We start from the raw sequence: 16,042 nt of genomic DNA, 5'->3' as shown, positions 1-16,042 counted from the left end.
AGAAATATCCACAGGATAAGGCAGGCTATGGGGGAGGACTTACACACAAATTAAAATGAGCATAATTTGTAATCCCCCACAATAATGCCCCTAAAATGGTCTCTAGGATTTGAGAATAAAGCCTGGAAGTCCATTCTAGCTCGATTTGTACACGCATTCTGTATTGGATCCAAGTCAGCAACTAGAATTGCAGATGGGGAACAACAAATGTCGTGGCACGTGTTTGAGGGGAGCTTCCCAAAGTAGGTGGAAGTGTCTGCAATGCAGTCAAATACTGAAGATGCCACAAACCTATTTCAGGCTTTTGCAGATCAAATGAGAACATCAACACATTGACCACACCAGCTGTCATGTTGATTTCAACATGACAGCTAACGTGGTGTTGTGGTTAATATGTTGAGCTGATGTGCAAAGTGCTGACTCAGCGTTTGTGTAAATGAGGGATATCTTCAGTTTCCCCTGCAATTCCTTCCAGGCCATCAATACAGTCCCCCTGCTCTCCCCCCTTGAAGGGGTCTTTCTGTACTCTAGATTCCCAAAGAGAAACAAAACAAGGGGAACAAGATTAAAGCACCATGAAGAATCAAATCAGTCTCCATACACTCATCTCAACAGCAATGCATTTGGCGAGTCATTGGCTCAATTCAGAAAGGTCAGGAATATGCTTGCATGCTCCATCTCCCCCCTAATGCATGCCAATTCACGCCTCTACTTTTGGCTCTGGATGTTGTTTGGATGTTGTGGCAAACTACAGTTTCCACAACATCCAAATCAGGTAAACTATGGTGACCACTCATGGTCTGAAGCAGGCCTCTGGTTTGCAGGCAAGGTATATGATTAGCAGTAATCGACGTTTGCCCAATTCAGGTGTCATGGCAAACTACAGTTGTCTCCTTCACTTCCTGATTCATGGAAATCTGTATGCATGACAGTTTGGCCATGATACTTGAATTTAGCCGTTCCTGTCATCTATCCCCACAGAACATACCTACTGATGTGAATATCCAGATTAAAAGAAAATCTGGTTGTATTTCATTTTTATCCTCTTGGCCCAAAATTAGGAGGTTGAAACTGTTGTGCAATATCTTCTCAAAGGAAGGCCATTGCTATCACCAACGCTAAATCCTTAATTTAAAATATTATAGCCATTTTACCAGTAAAAGTATGGCTGTCTGAGTACATGAGTTTAAAGTACACCAGAAAACATGGGAAAGAGTTTTTGGTTTCTTTATGTTTGATAAAATAACTACTTAAATACTGGCCTCTTAAATGGGATCATCATTTAAGTATTAAAAACTGGTTCACATAACTAATTCACATAAAAAATAAAGAAAAATAGGCTAACATAGTGAAGAGAAACTTCCATTCATGCAAGCCTTTAGAAGTATAAGCGTAGTGAAAATTCATAGTAACACAGACGTGCATTCTTCCAAACACAGATACTGACTTGACAAGGTTACAGTTGTTCTTGCCTTTTGTTAGCTATTATAGTAAATTTATTTATTTATTTCTATACCGCCCAATAGCCGAAGCTCTCTATACAGTAACTATCGTATACTGACAAATTTCTGTCTATAATTACTGCATTATCAATATTTTGGACAGGATGGAAAATTCTAGGTGCTTGGTTGCCTGAACACAAAGATCTGATATGGGTGCCTATCATTTTTGTGTGTTTTCAGTACTGGTTTTGAAATATATTCAGTTTCCCAGCTGCTTCTTGAATTTTTCTTGTGCCTACAAAATGTCAGGACAGTTTTAGGAATTATCTGTTTCCCAACATTGTGGCTTAAATTCCATTTTTGTGCATGCAATGTTAAAAGGCTACCACATTAGACAGAAATACATTAGAGAGCCAGTGTGGTGCAGTGGCAAGAGTATTGGACTAGGAGCTGGGAGATCTGGGTTCTAGTCCCCATTCAGCCATGGAAGCTCACTGGGTGACTTTGGGCCAGCCATAGACTCTCAGCCCAACCCACCTCACAGGGTTGTTGTTGTGAGGATAAAATGGAGAGGAGGATAATGTAAGCCGCCTTGGGTTCCTTGCAAGAGGAAAAAAGGCGGGGTATAAATGCAATAAATAAATAAATAAATAAATAAAACCACAGTCTGATTAAGTTATTTTTAGAATTGGTCTCGCACTTGCCTGCATATGTGTTGGCCTTGTTCAGGAGGTCTGTGCATGCATGCATGTCAGCAAAAGCACGAATGCCCAAACAGTTGACAGGATGGAGCTGGGTTTCCAGAAAATCACAGCAACTCTTCTTTACATCCTGCAACTGCAACAAACTAGCTGCCGGGAGAAGTACCTACAATAACCAAAACTATGTGAGTTCATGCAGTCAGTGTTACTATCAACAAAAAAGAGAAAAAACCCTTAAAACTAATGCACATGTATTAGAAGTAGTATTAGAATTTACAGAGAGGCCATGACTGATGGAGGTCTGCATTTCAAAATCACCTCCTTGCTTTACTAGTGTTTTGTGAAGACTGCTATTGAAGAATCTATTCTGGGGAAGTTATTTTACAACTGGTATTTCTATTCATCTTATGCTTCCTTGTTAATATGCCTCATTAGCTTTAGAATCTAGTTTAGCTGCCAAGAAATGGATCACTGCAAAAAAGCAGTTACTCATCTGGCCTCTTAAACTAGAAACTGGATTCAGATGATCAAATCCTGGCTTACTAAGGTGCAAACTTTATGCACCTTCTGACAGCCCGTTTGCTCTCACTTCACTTCTCCCTTAGTGTGAGCAGGGAAATAATCCGACATAACAATCTGTTATGTCTGAACTGTGAAACAATGGTTAATGACTACCAAACAAACTAAGATTCAGAAGCCACCTTTAAATCATGGCTCCAAATCCTGGGTTTTTTGGTAGCCATTAGCCATAGCTTCCCAGAGGATACAAAAGTTTCACTGGTGTTCCATGAATGCAAGTTACTACTGGATGGAGTCAACCCATTAAGTCAATCTCAAACATACCATTCATTGTACCATTCAAAATCTTTCAAATAACCATTGAGATAGAAAAGATTGGATAATAAAATGATTTTGCAGAAATTTTGAGCTTGGTTGGAAACTGGCAATTTGATCTTAGGACATTCAAAGCCTGGTTTTCTTTAATAGTTATTTACATTTTATAGGACTAAAAATAATTCCCCCCCCCCCCCGCCCAAGAATGCTAATCCTCTACTTGCATACTCACTTTGATTTGTGAGAACCTAGTAATATCCACTGCAACAGTGCAATGAAAATAGAAGCAATTTAGTACTGACTGATTTTCTTCTAATAGCAACTTATGAAAAGCACCATGGGGGCGGGTAGGGAAGAAAGGTTGTTTGCCATGATTTCTTCTTCCTATCTTGTTTCATTTACATGGCTTTGTTCAACATTTCTAAAAGCCTTTAACGTGAGTCCATACAAATAAAAAATCGTTAAACCTACATTCTTTTAAAATGATGATCCCAATAAATGGCATTGCAGTCACACTTAGAAAAGCTGTTTGACAGCCTCCCATTACTACTGTGCTCAGATCAGACTGTTAGGGGAAGTAAGTTAGATCATGCGCTTATCAAGCCTCAGGACACCCAGTTATAGGGTCACAAGCCCTAGAGGATTCACCCAAGGTTAAATGGGGATTTGCTACACTCGTTAGGTTTTCACAATATGGAGTGCATTTGCATGCAACTCCTATTTATTAAAATGTTCATACCAAAATGGGGAAAACATGCATTGTTATTTTTTGGATGATCTCAGGGCTGTCCAAGCAGGAATTGGAATCTACACCAAATCTTCACACACCACCTACTGCACAAAACTGGTTTCCTTGTACACAAACTCTGCTGATCTGTACTGCTGCCAATATTTGCATGTTGTATTTGCAAATTCAAATACAGGACCAAGGATTGCTAGTTTTTAACAGAAACACCTTTCAGAGAACAGGTACTGCTAGTTACCTAGCCCTTATTCAATTTCACTCAGACAGTGATATATTAAAGATGATGCTTCCAGGTTCCAATGGGTTCAGTGAACCAACACAGAACAGCAGAAATTGCCTCAAGCAGAAATACTTTAGACTTGTACCACCTGTCTTTCAAGAAAGCATGAGTCAAGATAAACAGCTGTAGTGGTGGGTGGGTGGCATTGGAGAAAGCTAAAAATACATTTTGACATCTGTAACACAAAGCTAAAAGCTAACACTTTACATTGCACCCAAGAAAATTATTAGCACTCATTCATTTCAGATGTAAATGATTTTAAGAACAATTCACTACAAGTATCTTGCATAATGTCTTCTAAAACACAACCTTTTAGCAATCAGCTTTCAGCTCTGCTTGAAAACCAAGTATTATACACTGAGCATGTAACCCTGTATAACATTTTCACATTGTCTCCTTCCCAACAAACATTTTAAACCTGGGCTTGTGCCATGTTGCATGCAATCCTCTGGCATTAGTTCAAGAGACTGGCATCAGTATGTTTTAAAACAGTGGACTCTGTCTAAAAATAGCGCTGTGCTGAAAATGTCTCCCACATTTTTTTACTACTCTCGTTCAATTTGATAGAAATTACTTTTGTAAAGAAATCCAAAGGAGAGAAAATTTTGGAGAAATTCTCATGGGTTCGGTTTGGGGTTCTTGTGCTTACCTTACTTATGAGGTGGCTGAGGAGTGTGCATGAGTGCCCTGTCTGTCATTGTACAATAATCTCTGTGGCAGCCTGTAGCCTCCTCGGCTTCCTACACTTCAATGAAAGCTATCACGAGGAGGACATCATGAGGCAATTCCCCTCATGGGGCTTTTTCAGTTCAGGAAGTGCAGGTGGCCTGGGAGGCTGCAGAGCAACAGAAAGATGTGTAATAACAGAGAGAAAACACACACAGCACTCTCAGCCACCTCACAGTGATTAGGTAAGCTCAACAGCCAAAAGAAATTTAAAATTCTGCCTCAGAAAAGTGGAAGCCTCAACATAGTTGATGCTGTTGCCACTTGCAGGAGCAGTGCAATAAACCAAAAATCCTTAGGACAAAAGAAAGAAGCTGTGCTACAACCCCTGCCATTAGTGAGCCCTATCTGTAAGAAACTGCTGGAGAATTTCTCCTCCCCTAGAAAAAATTCAGTGGAATTGTCCCCCCAATTTCTCTGCCCACAAATACGCTGGATAACTTTGAGAGACCATTTACACACAGCTCTACTGGGCACACACTACTACAGTTTTTAGGAGTGGGGTTAAGAATGCAAAATAAAAGATCCAAACTTCTATACACAGAGTAACTACTCCACCTTATGTCTAAAACACATGCAAGCACTAATTAAGAACCCCACTGGGATGCATTTTTCAGGCAGAAGTTGTTATCTATACATGTGGGAGCTCTTTACAAATGGACTGCATGCTCTAGGACACAAGTGGAGAACATGTGGCGCTCCAGAGGTTGTTGGCCTACAACTCCCATCAGCTCTAGCCAGCATACCCAATGGTAAGGGATGGCTCTAGGGTCTTGCCAAGGACTACTTTCACCTACAGGCTCCAAGGCTGAACACAGCAAATTTATTGTGCCACTTCCATGTAGTGTATTTCAGCCTTTCCCAATGTAGCGCCCTCTAAATGTGTTGGACTACAACTCCCAGCATGCCAAATAGCCTGCTGGGTTGAGATGATAGGGGGTATAATCTAATACATCTGGAAGGCACCGGGTTGGCTGCATAAATTACTTTGCAAAATACTTCTATTGTTGATACTCTCATAAAATACCTTGATTCAGGGCATGCTTGGCATTTATATTTCACAAGGTGTGTCTGCAGAACTGCCTGCTTACCCCCCATGACCCCACTCTTGATATCTGCAATGGCTCCAAGAATTTAGACTAATGCAAAGTAAATGTGTTGGATACTACACAGCTGGAGGAACATTGATTCAGTGTTTAGGCTGCAATCCTAAACACACTTACTTGGGAATAAAGCTTCATTGAATTCAATGGGCCTTACTTCTGAGTAAACATGCAAAGGATAGCACTATTAGTAAGCAGTGTCTGACAAGAGGCAAAAGTATTATTTTCTGGTGAGAAAAACTCAATTGATTGTATGGAGTATTGCTGTTTCTCATTTGCTCTGTCAGTTCACTGTAGGCCAAAATAAACACTCCTTTAATCATGCATAGCTGACATGGGCTCCCCATCTATCCTGCAAACACATACGGCCCCAATTCTGATTTGGACCATGGTGCTTTGGGAGAGGAGGGTGTAAGCTTCCTCCCCATGCATTTGTTTCAAGAAATTCCACCCACACTGGTGGGCAGTGGGGGTGGGGAGCTTAAAAAAAGAAAAGTTTCCATTGATTCCAATGGAGCGGGGGGACTGGAATTTCAGGATGAAAATGGGGGAGGGTGGGAAGCTTATATCCTCCTCTCCCAGGTCCCCCACCATCTGAGTTACACCAGCAGGCTACCAGGGAAAGTGCCTCCTTAATGGTGCTGCCACAATTGTGAAATGCTCTTCCCAGTGCCTATCCCACTGTCATTTCAGCAATAGGCAAACAGCTTTTCATTTTCTCAGATTTTGACATTTGATCTGCAGGCCAATTGTAGTTCCTCAGCTGGAACACTGAGATTGGAATATCTAACATATCTAAAGCCTTTCCAGCCTCCTGCTGGCAGGGCGGAAGTGAAGAAATGATGTTCTCCATTCTGTCCAGTGTTACTTTTTTTTCTTAACTACGTCCCTGGTATTGCAAGCAAGGGCAAAATTATTTATGCCAACCCTAGGGCTGCCATGAATTTTCACATATTGATGGCATGTTCAGGGATTGGGAAGGCTTTTGATCCTGTGCATCCAAGGCTATCCCCTTCTGCCCACACCATATCCTGATCCGCCCCCCTTTTCACCTTGCCCTGACACTGGGAAGGTGAGTACTGCAGATACTTCCACAGGATGGGTGGTCTGAGCTTGGATCTCCTCTTTAGACAGCAGAGCTCTCCCTGGGACTTCGGAGGGGGAGATCTGATATTTCCTATGGCCCTTGTCATCTAGTTCTGTTTTATCTAGGCTGCAGTAACTGTGTATGCTGCCCCCCTTGATTTTATTGTTTTTAGTATATTTTAGTATATTTTTGTATGTTTTTGTTGTGTGTGGTTTAATTTGTTTTACTGCCTTCTGAAATTTTGTGAGCCACCCTGGGTATTTTGTTGAAAGGTGGGGTACTGATCTCTAAATAATAATAGCAACAACAAGATGGATCCAGACTAAATGAGTTACGCTTAGCTCCCATTGAAATTAGTTAGTTAAGGCAGCTAATTTAGACAGGATTGAACCCAGTATGTTTTTAAAGTGACAAAACGAATGGCATGGAAGCATTACTTGTAAGTCACTGAGTTCATGGCATACTGTAGTTCAAATGCTCCCATAAAAATACAAGCTACCAGAAACTGTTTTAGGTTCTCAAAGGTGATCCCATCCTGCCACATCTTCCTCCCCACAGGCCACTCCTAATAATTTAACACTGGTGTTAAACTGCAGCTCAGCCTAGCAGATCCAGGGAGCCTCAGAGCAGCCACTGACTGCACTGAATCAGCCCAGGCTCTAGCAAGGAAGCTCCAAATGTATGCGAAAAGCCACTTTCAAAGGTAAAGAAACTGGTGTTCATTGAAAGTAGCATGGCGCTCCTTGCAATGGTTTAATCTATGCCACTGTCAGGCCCATCCCAACAGTTAAAGATTTTTAAACCCAGCAAGATAATAGTTGTTAAAAATCCTTATTGCTGCAGATAAGTGTGACTACTCAACAGCTTGAGACATTTTGTAGCGCTTAGTGAACATTTGGCCAAACAGGTTGTTAGCAATGCTACATGCTGTACTAGATAACGAGCTGAAAGATACTGGCAAGTCATACCTAACAACAGGAAGTAGAACGTGATCTGCAGTGCAAGAGATCATTAGATCACTGCTATTACACACACCATTTATATACCTCAGTAACAGATAGCAGCTATTTTTAGAGCACTGTATATAATGAAGTCACTCTACCTTCCAGAGTGGCAACAGTCCTCTATCACGCTTGTTCCAGATTGCGAACAAAGGACATTTACACCACAATTTGAAAATGAGGGAGGAGTATAAATCGCATGTCTTTACAAATGGAACAGACTGCCCAATCTATTATCTGCAAGTGGAATAAGGTGGGGGGGGGCATTTTTAGCTGCAGTCCTCGGGTTTCTGTACCTGCAGCTGTGCCTCTTTGTGTTGCAGTGTGCACCATGCATGTATAGCTTTCCCACATTAAAATCTCACTAAATTCCACGGTGACACATATTAGCAGCCGCCTGTGGGGCTTTACAAGAAGCTCAGCTGTCTTGCAGAGCAGGGCTATCGCTTCCTTCCAAGACTTCCCATTGAGACCTTGCAGCCTCAGCAACAAGAACCACATAATGCCTGTTGGGATGGAGCTCAAGCCAAGACATTCTTCACATCTAATGAACCTTGGTGACTTGCTACAATGTTGTGTCTTTTGAGTACTAGCGACAAAGGGTTTAGTTGCAGAACTTCAGTGCCAGACATAGCTGTAACTGAAGAGACCTTTAATTATTCCCAATTCAAAAATCTTAATTTTTGAAACTGTAGGTGAGGACAATATACAAATAGAAAGGTATTGATTCAGAAACATCAATGAAAACAAAAAAGATAAATCTTCTGCTTAGTTGGTATGACAGTCACTGATCTAGACCTTTGGCACCACTTTTTTGAGGCAATCCCAACCAACTACATAGTCAGTGATGTCACATCATTATGCAGCCAAGTAAGAATGAAAGCAGGAAGCATTACTCTAAAGGTAGACTGGACATGGTGGCTCTAGCCACCATGCTTTCCCACTGCCACCATCTCCACAGGTCTCCTTACACCTGAGACTTAAAGGAAATCTCTGTAATGTCCCAGCACCCAGAGCCAGGTATCCCTAGGCAATAGCCCTGCTGGATTTAGCACTGAGCCACTGAAAGAATTAGCAGCACAAATTAAGAGGCAGAAAGTTTATTTATAAGTTCGGGGTAAGGGAATAGGAAGAGCATTGAAAAATACAGAAAGGAAACACAAAAACCAAACCCTTGATTGGAGACCCAATAAGGTAAAACAATAAAACTAGCTAGCCTGACTACTTACTCCAAGTACGGTCTTTTGAGACATAGCCAGCAACCCAGACCTTCCACCAGACTGAATGGAAACCAAAAGACTAAAGGCTGGAGATTCTCCCTAAGCTTTATTTCATTTCAAACCCAACTCTCCAATTCACCCCCACTCCCTTCTTCAAGGGATGAGGATGTGGCATTTTCCAGCTGTGGCTCCCCCACTTGGCGGTCCAAGATGGTTTATGACCTTGAATAAAGATAAAGGCCTTAGCTGGTCAGGAGATAATGCAAGCCTCCCTCCTTCCAAGTGCCCCAAGGCTGCAAATCTTCTCAGCCAGCTCCTTGATTAGAAAACATGACATTCTAATGAAAACAGAATGCCTTTTACTATTAACCCTTAACTCCCACCCAAAACCTGAGTGGAGCAGAGCAACCTACCTTACAACCGTCTTTATTTATTTTATTTATTATTAAATTTATTAATTGCCCATCTGGCTGATCACCCAGCCACCCTGGGCGATGTACAGCATACAATAAAACAGTTTAAAACAATAAAATTCTACAATAAAAACATTTTCTAAAATACCCTAACCCACCCCAAATGCCTGCCTGAACAACCATGTTTTTAATGCACAGTGGAAGCTCATTAAAGAGAGGGCATGGCGGAGTTCCCTAGGGAGGGAGTTCCACAGAGTGGGGGCCACCACAGAAAAGGCCCTCTCCCTCGTCCCCACCCATCTAGCTGTCCTGGCTGATGGGACAGAGAGAAGGCCATCCGAGGCTGATCTTGTTAAGCGGCCCGTCTGGTGCTGCTGGAGGCGCTGCTTAAGATAGGCTGGGCCGGAACCATATAGGGCTTTAAAGGTCAAAACCAACACGTTGAATTTGGCCCGGAAAACAACTGGTAACCAGTGCAACTCCATCAGCACTGGAGTGATGTGATCTCGCCGGCGGCTGCCTTTAATCAGGCGAGCCACCGCGTTCTGTACCAGCTGCAGCTTCCGAACCGTCTTCACAGGTAACCCCACGTAGAGCGCATTACAGTAGTCTAAACGAGAGGAGACCAGGGCATGTACTACCAATGGGAGCAGATGGTCGGGAAGGAAGGGGCACAACCGCCGTATCAGAAGGAGTTGATACAGCGCTGTCCGGCTCACAGCTGACACCTGAGCCTCCATGGACAGCTGGGAGTCCAAAATGACCCCCAGGTTGCAGACCTGGTCTTTCAAGGGTAGCCGTACCCCATTCAACACCAGGTCAACATCCCCCAACCTCCTCTTGTCTCCCACCAAAAGTACCTCAGTCTTGTCAGGGTTCAGCTTCAGCTTATTCCTCCCCATCCAGCCACTCACCGTCTCCAGACATTTGGACAGGGATTCTACGGCCAACCTTGGTGAAGATTTGAATGAGAGGTAGAGCTGCGTGTCATCCGCATATTGATGACACCGCACCCCAAACCTCCTGATGATAGCCCCCAGTGGCTTCACATAGATGTTAAATAGCATCGGGGAGAGGATGGAACCCTGTGGCACCCCACAAGTAAGTGGCCACGGGTCCGAAACCTCCTCTCCTAGTGCTACCCTCTGGTACCTGCTGGAGAGGAAGGACCGGAACCACCGCAATACGGTGTCTCCAATGCCCAGGCGGTCCAGGAGGATACCTTGGTCAACGGTATCAAAAGCCGCTGAGAGGTCGAGGAGAACAAGGAAGGAGCATTCACCCCTATCCAGAGCCCTCCTCATATCATCTATCAAGGCGACCAAGGCCGTTTCTGTCCCATGCCCAAGCCCGACTGAAATGGGTCTAGATAATCGTCACTCCTTTACAATTACCACCACTCTGAATATGGTCTGACACCACTGTCAGAATGAGGAAGATTCTTCCTGCCCTCACTCTCAATGGATGCACTTTTCTTCCTGTTGCCCAGACCTTCCGTCCCCCAAAATAGCAGCATGGATGTGTGAAATTGTTTTCACAGAACATGCTTCATTTATTGCCTCAGCCCTAAACATACAACACAGAGTTATACACCTCTGTTAATATCAGCAACTAAGAATTCTATTTATTTCAGCTTTGGCCTGCAGATGACTGTAGTCATATCGAACTCACAGTTCCATGAATAGGGCAGCTGAATAATTATTGAGCATAAATAGTATAAGCCAGCATCTTAGAAGAGTAAAATCTCTTCTTGGGAGATTTTAAGGTTAGCTGCAAACATCAGGTGATACTGGACACAAATATCTGTAGCCCTAGTTTTTACTTCTGCTAGATTTCCCCCAGTTGCTATTATCAACATTGCATTAGAATATAGTGACATCTAGGTCAATGTTCAGGAAACAGACTGATAACAGCATCTAAAGCTGAATGAGGACTTTAAACAGCAACAAAGAAGAACTTCCTTTTAAAAAGAATAGTTGACAATATCACTCAATGAAGGTCTCCACTATGACTGAACACAGCAGTTTGTCAACATGTAATGATATTACATGCGCTGAACACTGATCACAGCAAGGTTAGGAAGGTGAGAAACCAGCATTTACAGAGTGAAAGCCAAATCCCTTAAATTACTAAAGAACTTGGCATCTGAGTTTTTAGTAAGTTTTTAAGCCAACAAGTTTCTTATTCTTAGGGATGCACAAACATGGAGCTACAATAGTAACCACATTTCTTTCTCAACTAGTAAAGATGTGGTAGCATCAAGTCAATGGAAAAGTGATCCTGCTCTGTTAAGGCTGCAGTACTGCTGTAAGAAATACAGTTGCTACAATTATACAATTTCCATCCTTCAGGCTGAGCATAAACACAACAGATGGAGGGGCCGCAGTTCACTGGTATAGCACACGCTTTGCATGCAGAATGTCCAAGGTTCAGTCCTCGATAACTCCAGTTAAAAGGGGGTCTCATAACAGGTGCTGGAAAGGTGCTGCCAGTACTGGGCTATCTGAATAGTCTGACCTAGTATAAAGCAGCTTTCTACATCATAAAAGAGGGACAAAAACTAAGAACACCACCTGTAAAATTGTATCTTTGGATAAAGTTTCCCAAGAAGCTCCTTCCGGGTACTAGAATCCCTGGAGGATTCCAAGTACTAAGGAAACATGATCACAACAGTAATAAGTCCTTCTTTGTTAATGCTGCATAGATTCTCAGTTGGGAAGTTTTATTTTCCCAAATTATATCTTTGGTAACTGTTAAAAAGGAAGCCAGTTGATTGTGGCTGAAGGTGAGTAGAACAGAATCTTTAGGCCGCCTATTGACTAGGGAACAATTTAGATATGAGCCCTCCCACATGCAGCAGCACTACATATATACATTATGGCAGCTAAAGATTATTTCCATAGTAAGTACTAATAATATGCACTGGTCCATTCGTATGCAGTGGTTATATGTCAGCACAGCAGCTGCCTAGACAAACGTAAGTGGTGGTGTTCAAAAATAATATTTTAAAGGATATGGTAATTACATGAGGGGCCATCACAGCTAAGGGTTTGTTGGCATCACTGTACATAAGCCTGCAAGTACGATGCACAACATTTCATTTACATATCATTTAAAAATTGCCACATGTACATTGCATATCGATGGGCACTTTCAGGGATGAGTACAAACAAGATAAAATGTGTACTCTCACATCCTTCCAAATCCACTGTGAAGGAGGCTTGGGAACTGCAATTAGATCAACTTTTGGCCCAGACTTGGGGAGTCTGGAGAGTACAGGATTTTCCATTATAAGTATGTTTAAAGAAAGATAGTGAATTCCTCTATGTAGCCCAACCCATAGTATACTTGTATTGGTAGATGGCGGGGGGTTGCAAGTAAGGTTTATACATTAAAAAAATTACATTTGCATTATTCTGTTTCAAGAAAATAATTCCTGATTTAAGCAAGGCAGAATCTGATGCTAATCCACTAATTGACATTTATATGTCATTGAAGACTACAAAGTTGGAACACACCTGGCAACTGGAATTCTTACTCATGTGTATTGGTGATTAGATTTATTTCTCTCTGCCTTGCAATAAGGACATTATTTTATTAACGATGTATTCAAAGGAGCGTATTTTAAACATTTTGTTTTTTTAACACATTTGGTTATGTATAAAGTAATAGCAAACTGAGTAAAAATTGTTGAATATATTGTAATAGATTGTTCCTGGCTTCTATATTGGTTCTAGGTTTCATTTAGTCAGGGATTGTTTCCCTTTGTCATCTTAGCTTCTTTGTTAAAAATATGATCACGCTAAAAATCAAGATTAATATCGTGGGTTTTGATATCATCCCACTCTATTCTGTTGCTAAATACTGTTGTGTAAAACTTTGATTTAACTTGGCTTTTGAGACTTAGTCACTGCAAATGTCTCAACTGGTGAGACACCAGTAAAACATGTTCATAGTCTGTAGAGAGGCAGATACCCACTCTACTGCATGGCTTTCAATAAGATGTACACTCAGCAACATATTTATTAAAATATTTCTAAGCCCCTCCCCCCTCCAAATATCCATTGATCTCAAGGTGGAGAACATTAATAAAAACAACTTTAACATAAGACCAATCAAGTATCATCAGCAACAATCCAAACAATATTAACTGAGCTATAGTCAATGACCCCAAAACTTGGGTACATAGCCAGATCTTAACTTGGTGCTAAAGTAAGGCCAAATATGCCAGAACCAGTCAGGCTTCTGGGGGGAGAGCAATCCATAGCTGCAGCACTTCAGCTGAGAAGCCTGAAAATGAAATATGCATCTCATTTACCCCTAGTCTGACACTACGGCATGGGTGCACAACCCACAGCCGCTTCCAAGGCCCCACACAGAGTTTTTCTTTTTAGCGCCAGCAAGGGAAAGTCTGGGATTTCCCTAGCTAGTGCTAGTGAAGGAAGCACTTCCCTTATCTCCAACCTCTCCCAAGTCTGAGAGTGTATGCCCACCCATGCAAGCACACATGTGCAGCCCCCGGCACCCTTGACGGACACCCAATGTACCCCTATAGGCCAAAAAGCTTGTGCACCCATGGCCCTACAGGGAGGCAAGGACTAGGAGCAAAAATAGCTGCTTGAGCACAGGCATTATCTCTAAGGCCAATCCCCACCCTTGTTGTCCTGACTCCCTGCAACTTCTTAAAGGATTCCTCTCCTTTTGCCCACTGGCTCCTCAGCCAACATGGTTCTAGCCACCTCACCCTTTCAGCTGTGAAGGGGAAAGTCTGCCTTGTAACTTAAGCAGTTCCTATGGCGAGAAGAAATTGGGCTCAGAGGACTGACTCATGCCTAAGGGCACACAGTATCCTCTCTAGCCAATTCACTCCTCTCCCTTTGGGCTCCATGCTGAGCGGAAGCAAAGAGCAGGTCCCTTGCTTCCTTTCAGGGTAAACGCCAGCCCTCACCACATATGTGCTTTTATCTATGATCTACTCTCCTCCGAACATTCACTGACAGGCAGTATACGTGCACAGGCCTTAATTCCTACAGCTCGAGTTGGAAGCAACTTTAAGAAATAAAACATAAACATATGTATTTTCCTGTCCCTCCAGTATTCAGAAACCCCCTCTTAGGCTTTTCTTTCTGCTGTTTTCTTGTCTATGCACAAGTCACCCTGATTGAAAAGAGAGAAAGAGTTATATTCTAAGACAGGGTGGCCATTTGGAGAACCACGTAGGGCTGGAATGGGACGATGGGCCTGAGGTTCAATATACCTATTCTAAGAGAATCTAGTTCTAATTATAATAGACTAATTGCAGTATTCACTATGTTCTCTAGATTGAAAAGTGCCTGATTTACATCATCTTTTAACACATGGAAATATTTGCCCAATATTATTTTCCTGGTGATTTCCAAATGTAATCTTCTCTCACTTTTTCCAATAAGCAATTATTGCATTTGCCCCTTTCATACAAAGCCACCTAAGGCATCAGCATCAGGCATGAAATCAGCTCTTCTCCAACTCCATGAAGGATGCAGGAATGATACAGGTGAGCTTATGTTTCGCTAAGTTATTTGGGCTACAGGCCTTAGCACCTTTGCTACACCAAAAAGTCCTGCAAGTATTAGCAGTGATTTATAGCTGAATGCAGCATATTTTTAAATGTGACCCTTTCAAACTATTGCTTTGTCTAGCTTTTCCAGGGCTTGCGATTACGTTTGCTACACAATTAACAAAACAGCCTGTTGAGGGCTATAACACAGCAGGTGACTTTAAAGTGCAAACAAGTTCAAGATCAGGTATCAATGACTTTGTACTAAAGAAAGCAGTGCCACAAGATCATGCAATTACTATTAAAATGCATATATCCTTCTTGTGACTAAGTTGCTAAAAATAAATGTCATTACCCTCATGGGGGAAAGAAGTTTGCCTTATTGTTTGTGTCATCATGCATACCATTACAGGATGAGCCAACAGAATCCTCCCACTCACCTGTACATTTTCTTCCGTAACCTGAATTTCCCCAGTGTAAACATATTCAATGAGCATCTTAAGGGTCCAGCCATCAACTTCCTTTATTCGAACTCTCTTGGCCTGACTCTCGCTCATTTCACCTATAATACACAATTGTATAAATCTGTTAATTTAATCTAATCAGATACTGGCAATTGGCATCAACATGCTGCAGTTTATCACAGGCGGCTTTATCAGCTAGCACAAACATCCAGCTCCCCATTTCCTCCAAGAGAAAGAAAACAGACAGGCCCACCTCCCAAGAATCATGCAGTACTGGAAAAATATTTGAATTAAGGAGCAAAGATCAAGTTGAGCTACACCTCCTGCTGGGGATGCATAAATCTTTCAAAAACTTGGGTACTCATCAAGCTTCTAAATCCACTCATTATTCCAGGGCTAGAATCTGCATGGGCACATAAGTCAGTTCTATGTGATAATCCCACGTGGCAAGGAAGACAAAGTGAAGTATTCACAAGCTCAGGAGCACATC

The 16,042-nt window shown here is 42.1% G+C and overlaps 1 protein-coding gene across 3 annotated transcripts in view; it reads right to left on the bottom strand.

Moving 5' to 3' along the window:
* Positions 1 to 16,042, bottom strand: part of KLHL2 (kelch like family member 2) — a 69,764-nt gene that overhangs the window by 36,861 nt on the left and 16,861 nt on the right. For all 3 annotated transcript variants that reach the window (XM_084856392.1, XM_084856393.1, XM_084856394.1), the window contains 2 exons: positions 15,529 to 15,650; positions 2,147 to 2,309 (listed from right to left, as the gene is read on the bottom strand). In XM_084856392.1, coding sequence (XP_084712518.1) covers positions 2,147 to 2,309; positions 15,529 to 15,650 — 285 coding nt within the window. The remainder of the gene's footprint in view (positions 1 to 2,146; positions 2,310 to 15,528; positions 15,651 to 16,042) is intronic.

This window comes from Heloderma suspectum, chromosome 5 (genome assembly GCF_057233095.1).
Source record: "Heloderma suspectum isolate Gila_16-S chromosome 5, 16-S_ref, whole genome shotgun sequence".
In the NCBI taxonomy this organism is placed as follows: domain Eukaryota; kingdom Metazoa; phylum Chordata; class Lepidosauria; order Squamata; family Helodermatidae; genus Heloderma; species Heloderma suspectum.
Note: the sequence above shows the minus strand (reverse complement) of the source record. Positions and strands in the feature narration are given on the sequence as shown.